The sequence below is a fragment of the Cryptomeria japonica genome, chromosome 8, assembly GCF_030272615.1.
Source record: "Cryptomeria japonica chromosome 8, Sugi_1.0, whole genome shotgun sequence".
Lineage (NCBI taxonomy): Eukaryota > Viridiplantae > Streptophyta > Pinopsida > Cupressales > Cupressaceae > Cryptomeria > Cryptomeria japonica.
The window spans coordinates 699,123,036-699,130,828 of NC_081412.1; the positions used below are offsets into that span (position 1 = coordinate 699,123,036).

Here is a 7,793-nt window from a genome sequence, read left to right on the forward strand (position 1 = left end):
AAAAAGGAAAAGATGGATACCCTTTTCAAATATCAAATGCCCCTCACAATTCAACTTACCTTACCTACTCATTGGTATCTCATCTCTGCAATCACAAAGTCAATTATACCAAAATCCAAACTGGTAGGATTGTATGCTTTCCAAAAACATCTGAATCAAATTACAAATCATACAATTGTAGTTTACTTAACTTCCCTTGATAACCTTAATTTTTTTTCCAGGCTTAGTCAAAAAGTAAATTCCCCAGTTAAACAAAGACAGCAGAAAAACAGTTCATATCACCTTATAACACTATACAATAAAAAGTGCTCTTTGGATATGAAGTAAACTTTAGAATGTGAGAAATTAATCAATAAAATAAAATGCCAGTCAATTAAAAGATACCTGCAACGAATGTTTATGCTGCCAAGATAAAATGAGAAACCTTGCTCTTTTTGAAATCCTGCTCTTGCACAAAACCTTTAAAATATAGGAATTTGTGACCAGTCCAACAGTCATGAGACTAATGTTTGGGAGGGACAGATACATTATCTCATGCAATTCCCAGTAAAAGACCATATATTGCAAACAAAGTAATCTCAGATCTTCCATATCCAGAATACAGTAATCAAGTAATATGGCAGAGCAATTGCCATAACGAAGCTATGGGCTCAAACCCCACATGGTATTCTCTGCATGTTAATGAGCTGTAGTAAGACAGGCAGGCACAGATAAAGCTGAGTGAAAGTGCCACATGGCGTAGCTTCTTAGCCAAGAGGCGTGCTGAACTTGAGCATTCCAGTCCATTAAATATAATGGTTGGTGAATGCTTACCATTTTACTGAACAAGGGAAATCTGATGTCATCCAAAGTGATTCAAATAATAATGCCTAAATTCTGGAGACTCAAATGACCCAATTCTAGTATACAAGGTGCGTTAATCTGGAAAATAAGCCAATAACAGTACAAATCATTGTCTATAGTGAAGTACTGCTTTGACAACAATATACTGTTACTGTCAAAAGAATTCCTGTCACTGTGTAAGAAGTAAATATAGTGATATCTTTCACATATTATTAGCATTTTCTCATTGGCTCATTACATGATCCCTATATTCCTTCATAGGCAATCCTCCATTTGTCGGTTCTCCTCTTTCTCGTCATTTTCAAAAATCTTAAAATGGCAAAGTTCCTTGCCAGCTTCATCTGCAAAAATGATCTTTTTTTGTTGCTTTTCGCAATCAATTGAAAAACTGGGTTTTTTGTCAACAGAACGTTGCTGCCAACAAAAAAGAAACTATTATCAAATGAAATTTTCTTTCAGTCTTGCAAAGGATTTAAGTTTATAAAAATAAATGACATACCATGATTTGACAAAAACGGTTACAATCACGAGACATCATAGCAATCCATTTTTTTGTTGTTTCCTCGGCTTCTAGAGCACTAGCAGCAGCACCTTTCATCTATTAAGTCACACCAGCACATTAAAAGATGAAATATTAATTTTGAAATAAATTTTAGAATGTCTTGAGCTATATTGCAACAGTATATTGATAGACACATTCCAGATAACAAGCTATAGTCAATGCTACCTCTAGTGAATGCATAAGGAAAATAAGCAAATATAATTATATAAACAAAAAATTGAAATAAAATTAAATGATCACCTCCTCTACTGTAAGCCGAACTGCTTCAGAATTCAGATTTTCTTCAACAATAGTCCGCATTGAATTGAGTTCACTTAAAAGGTTGTTTGCTAAATTTTCTATATCACGCATCTGGCGCTGGGTAAATGCACTTGCTTTCTCAGCTCTAGATTGTATAGAATAACATATATCACATTTACATGCTGTGGGGCAAATGCCTGGAGACTTAAGGATGCTTTTGATGGTTGAGGAAGGAGAAGCTTCTTCTCTATAGTTTGCCAAATAATTGTTCTCTGATATATTTCTTTGAGGCAGGGGAGATGTCTGACTGCCAAGACGATCAGCTACCAATGGGATACTATTGTAAAGGCGTGACTGAGGACTTTTCCGGTGTGGAAAAGGGGAATTTTGTCGCCGTATTGGGCTTTTATTTACAATAGGATTACCCAAACGTTTAAAATCTGGACTTTGAAAAGTAAAATCCTTTGATTTTGTATCAGATGAAACCACATTTATGTTAGCTGCATCTGAATTACTTGGCTGAGATGCACTTCCTGTCATAATTTTGAAACCAAACATTATCACAATTAACTTAAAAGCTTCAAATTAATATGGAAAAAGCATCCACTTCACAATATACATTAGCTGTTCCCATAACTGTCACTCACCTACAGGTGGTGGTGACTTTGTGAAAGAAACTCTAAAATCCTCAACATGCACAAGTCTTTTATTGTTACGAGGGGACCCTGTAACATCTGTACTTTGAAATGTAAAACCCTTTGAATTAGCATCACACGGATGAGAATCCACGTCCACTTTCTCTGCTGCATCTAACTCTGACTTGCACTGCTGGGATGGACATCCTACCATAAATTGATACCCACAAGCTTTTAATTCAAGTGAAAAACTCCCAAATCAATACAGCAAAAATAATTCCCATCATAATTTGATACCGACAAGCTTTTAATTCAAGTGACAAAATTCCAAATCAATTAGCAAAAATCATTCCCATTACAACATTCACAGTTAGTCTTCATAATTGTTACTCACCTGCTGGTAATGACTTTGTGAAAACACGTTTAAAGTCATCAACCTGTAGAGACTGCCTATCGTTACAAGGGGACTCCAACCCATTAGCATCTGAACTTTGAAAAGTAAAACCATTTACAGCATCATTTGAAGAGAAGTCCAAAACCCTCATTGTTGAATTAGTGTCATTCAATTCGTATTGCATATTCATCTTGTGTGCTGCATCTGATTCACTTTGTGGCAATGCACATCCTGAGATAATTTGGCAAGCAGATGTTATAAGTTTAATAAACTACAGAATAATTTGGAAAAAGCACTCTTAACAACATATTCATTGGCCATAAAACTCACCTGCAGATGGTGAATTTGGGAAATCATGTTTGAAGTCCGAAGCCTGTAGAAGCCTTTCCTGTGAGTATGGAGTCATTAACTACATAAACACAAGAGGAAAACAAGTCAACACTCTTGCTCACATATTGTTATTCTAGCTGAACAGATAAAGAACCAAAGACAAATAAGAAAGAAAAATGTTTAAATTGCTTACTTTTCTGGCAGAAGGCAACTTTGCAGGTAGCTCCTGAAAAGATTCACCACGAACATCCTGCTCCATAAGTGGCTCTGTTGGAAGGTGTTCAACACATGCAGAGAATGCATTGATCACATCAACAACAGATGTCGCAATTGTGTTTTCCACTTGTGAACTCTCAATCACAGACTTGTCCCTTTTCTCGTGTGCTAGATCTTCAAATAGATCAATGAAATTACATTTTGGCTTTCCAATAAAGGATCCATTCTCCTTATCTTGAGTTTCATTGGCACGTGATGAAAACAATTGTACTTTAGTTCCAGGTGAAAAAGATCTATGATGACCTACATGATATTTTTCTTCGGACAAAACTGACAAGTTGGCAGCATCCAATCCAGCCCCGCAAGCAACTTTTTGAGTATCGATAGGTGTTGCATTTCTTGTGTGTTTGTCATCTGCAGCTGGTTCAAGGACCAAATCAACTAAATAAGGCACCTTCTCTGAATTCAGCTTAGCAGAACCATTTTCAAATCGCTGCCTTTTACTTTTAGGTTTCTCCAATTCCATCTCTTCAACTGCATAGCTTTGGCAATTAATTCTCATCACACTACTATTGGCCGAGTCTAATTTACCACATGAAATTTCAGAAGTAGGAATAGTTTTCATAGAATTTTCAGGTATATTTATATCAGTCATCTCTTGTAACATCTTGTTATTCAATTGAACAGTGCATGACATTACCGCACTTTCTAGGCAAATGATATCTTGACCAGAATTCTCTGGAGCAGTAACTTCAGACACCCCTTGCTCCTGGTCATTCAATTGAAAACCGGCTTGGTGCTGTGCCTGACATAAACTAGTCCTCTGAGATTTTAACTTTCTAAATGCCTTGTCTTTAAAATATGCCAGTGTCTCCTCATCTTTGGAAGCCATCATTTCACCTGTTTTAGTTTCGTCATCTTCCTCTTCAGACCTATTTTTCCTTTTCACAGGGGTTTTTGTACTGGAGCTTATACCAGATAGCATATTCGTTCCACCAGAATAAAACTCATCGCAACTTATGCCATTATTAATCAACTTATTGCTAACTTTGATAGGTTTTGTGCTACCGGATTTGTTCTTTTTCTTTGATTTTAGATGCTTTAGATAGTCTTTCAAAAATATTCCCATCGAATCATCATCAGTTCCATCACTGAAGGTTTGTTGCATGCTCTTTGAAGACCTGCCAGCATCAACAACATTCCAGTGAATAAGGTCTCCATTCTGCTTCCCCAAAAAATTCCCTTCTTGGACATCATTTATATCAGGTGCGTCCTCTGTAGCACTTTCAGAAACTTGATATTTGTGCTTTGCTTTCTGACTACTTAATATTGTCAAACTTTTAGTTTTGTGTTGAGATCCTGCAATTTGATGCTTCCTGACTCCAGGACTAGGAGTGGCTTGCTGGACTTCTAAACGTTTGTGCCTTTTGATTCCAGGACTGGAATTGTCTTGTTGGGATTCTTCTTTTTTACGCTTTTTGACTGCAGGGCTGGGGATGGCTTCTTGGGATTCTGTATTTAGGCTGCAGGTAGCTTGTTGAGATTCTAAATCTTTACACGTCCCAACTCCAGTGCTAGGAGTGGATTTTTGAGATCCTTGATTTGCGCGCTTACTGATTCCAGGGCTAGGGGTGGATTTATCTATGCCTAATATGGCATCCATTGTCTTAACTTTCCTAGGGTTAGAAGTCAACTCTTGTACTATCATTAGCCTTCCATTTCTAAATGTTCTTATGTAATGGTCCACAATTGATGCTTTTGATTCGCTTGAATCAGGCACAAGTTCAACAGATGACAGCCCAGCATCATTTGAATCCTTTTGTTTTTGCTCAGCAAACTCCTCTGACTGAACGGCATCTTTTGAGCACATAATTTGAAACAGACTCAACATGGCAATGAACTTCCCCACTATCTGCAATACATGAGCAACTATGAAATTTCAGTTCAATGAAATGTTGTTAAACGTGCATCTCAGATACAATGCAACATAAAAATGCAAAAATATAAGTGTATTCTTGATGCAATGCAGGACAATGGTCCAATAGCCAGTAAACAGCAACCTTACTCAAATTTAAACTCAATGGCAAAAGGAATTCTACATGCCACTTGTGTAGCATACACGTATAGCTATTGTCTACTGAAACAGATATATTTGCAATAAGAAAAAATGAAATCCAAACTCAATAGTGGACAAAAGCAGACCTACAAACCACTTACAGTGGCTTGAATAATAACAATTAACGAGAAACACTTGCAACAATCAACATAATTTTTCCATACTGTAAAACAAAAAAGAAAAGAACCATTTAAGCCCCAAATAATAAAGCTAAATCCACAGACACCAATTGTGTCTGTACCAAGCCCAAAATCATAAAACCTTTGATATGAGCAAGCATTTGTCATTATAAATTTATACCCGATCTTGAAAAGAGTAAAATTTCTAAACAGAACAGAAAGGCCTCACTCAAATCTCCAAAAGCCCCTACTTGAATTTCCACCAAGTTACTTTGGATAGAAGAAGACATAAGTACGCAGAAACAATCGCACAAGAATGCAAAATCCTCACTAAACTGGGCTCCAAAAATGTTTCCAAAAATGTCCAAACATAATTGAATAATACTCAATCCTGCAAAAATAATTCAATTGGGTTTTCATATTTTTCAAGGGTATTATGGACTCGCGCATGGGAATTATATTAAACCAAAAAAGGCACAGTCCAGTGCAGCAATGTAAAGCATTGATGTTCAAACTTAACAAAACATAACCACAGTTTGAATACAACCTAACACGACAACAACAAAAAAAATTAAAAATCCTTAAAATATCTTACGGAGAAATAGAGAAACCCTAAATAAAAAAACATCTGCTAACTGCAAAAGGATATCCTACAGCAATCTTATTTTAAAAAAACAATAAAACCTTACCGCACTTCTAAAAACTCTGTAAAACCCCTGGTCGGGGTTTTTCAAGCCCTAACGCCGCTCAAAACCAGCCCAAACAGGATTACAGAAAACCCCATTAAGTAGCCATGTTTGCTTTAAATTGTTAGATCACAACACGATAAAGCAAATAATTGGGTCAAAAAATGCACAAAAATGTAAAAACCATCGTTAAGCATTTATTACATCCACAAAAACTGGAAAACGCCCCTCGAATACACAGACGCACCTGGTCGAAAATAATACCTTGTGAAAACATGGAATTTGGCTCAAAAAAACATATAAAACTTCGATTCAAAACTAAAGAATGTAAAAGCAAACAAATAGTAAATATCCGCTGAAAAATAATAAATACATTAATTATATATAAATAAATCATATAGGCTAAGAAATTTTGCTCAAAGAACGTCAAAGACAACCAGGTTCCCTAAACTATATTAACTGATAGAAAATGTATTTAACCTGGCTCACAAATTTTATTAAGTAAACTAATAAACAGACAATAACCAAAAGAAGGACCGGCATTAAGGAACTCTGTTCGCTCAAAACTCTCAAATGCACAAAAATCCATAAATATCACTCAAAAAATATCAAGTACAGACTTTCACCGTGAAATCTAGTTAATGTTTAAAAATAAATCAAATTTAGCTCAAAAAATGTCGAAAGCCCCGTCATTTTGAACAGAATAACGTACCAGAATCGAATAAAACGCCGCTGAAACGAACAATGCTTATCAGATCGCATGTCTGTGCTTTGATGTGGACGAAGATAATCTACTCTGGTGTTTTTCTACTTTACGTGGGAAAAAATGTGATGTTCTGAGGCAAACGTGAAGAACTGAAAGCTTATAAGCGCGAAAAAATATGGCGGGAACTGTATCCAACAAGTTTTATCTCAGAAAATTTTATGCTGTTAGATTTAAAATTTTGGGGTGTCATATGTTTTTTATTGTATAATTACCTATGTTGGAATCCAAGGTTTTGAATTTGGTCAATGGAAGGCAACTTGCTGACTTATCTCCTCTCGCTTGCTTAAATTTAATATTGAGTGTATTTACTAGTATACTTATATTTTAAAAAATCTATGTAAAATTTGCTGAGAGATATCTAATTTCAAAATATTTAAGATTCATAAAAATGAATAAATCATTTTACCTTCTATGTGACAAATGAGAGCTATGCAAGAAAAATACTTGCATCAATCAAAAGATTCACTATAAATATGTTATTAGAGGAGTTATGCAAGACGATCAAAATAACCAACCAAATGCCTTATAAATCATCATATTGATAGAAGAAAATATTTTTACATATAGCATTTTCGAATAGAAATCTCACATAGTATCCCAGAATTCATAAACAATGAATAAATCACCATACCTTCTATTTGACAAGTGAGAACTATGCAAGAAAAAAATTGCAACAATTTATAGAATCACTATAAATATATTATTATAGGTATGTTGCAAGAAGATAAGAACAATTCAACACATGCATTATAAATCATCAAATTGATAGAAGAAAATGTATTTACATATAACAATTTTAATGAAAACCTTAGATAATATCCCACACTAATCCTACCAAAAAAATATTAACAAATTCTATTTAAATTAACATTTCAAGCAAAAAAAT

The 7,793-nt window shown here is 35.0% G+C and overlaps 1 protein-coding gene across 2 annotated transcripts; it reads right to left on the minus strand.

The window, feature by feature from the left end:
* Window positions 1–324: 324 nt before the first annotated feature.
* Window positions 325–7,048, minus strand: LOC131064728 (uncharacterized). Of its 2 annotated transcripts, none has more exons than XM_057998991.2 (8): window positions 6,854–7,048; window positions 3,198–5,132; window positions 3,005–3,083; window positions 2,675–2,905; window positions 2,293–2,487; window positions 1,646–2,178; window positions 1,343–1,441; window positions 325–1,257 (listed from the first exon to the last, which is right to left on the minus strand). In XM_057998991.2, exons 2-8 carry the CDS (start codon window positions 5,109–5,111, stop codon window positions 1,099–1,101), a joined length of 3,210 nt encoding a protein of 1,069 aa, XP_057854974.1. In that variant the 5' UTR covers window positions 5,112–5,132; window positions 6,854–7,048; the 3' UTR covers window positions 325–1,098. The 2 variants fall into 2 exon arrangements, with proteins under 2 accessions (XP_057854974.1, XP_057854975.1); XM_057998992.2 differs by lacking the exon at window positions 6,854–7,048 and adding an exon at window positions 6,145–6,464.
* Between the last annotated feature and the right edge of the window lie 745 nt (window positions 7,049–7,793).

Bases quoted from the DNA above. Each gene is read 5' to 3' on its own strand.
- LOC131064728 (XM_057998991.2), bottom strand. From the start codon at position 5,111: ATGTTGAGTCTGTTTCAAATTATGTGCTCAAAAGATGCCGTTCAGTCA. The intron at 2,906-3,004 runs GTGAGTTTTATG...AAATTATCTCAG, and splicing joins CCCAAATTCACCATCTGCAG to GATGTGCATTGCCACAAAGT. The intron at 1,442-1,645 runs GTGATCATTTAA...GTGACTTAATAG, and splicing joins TTCGGCTTACAGTAGAGGAG to ATGAAAGGTGCTGCTGCTAG.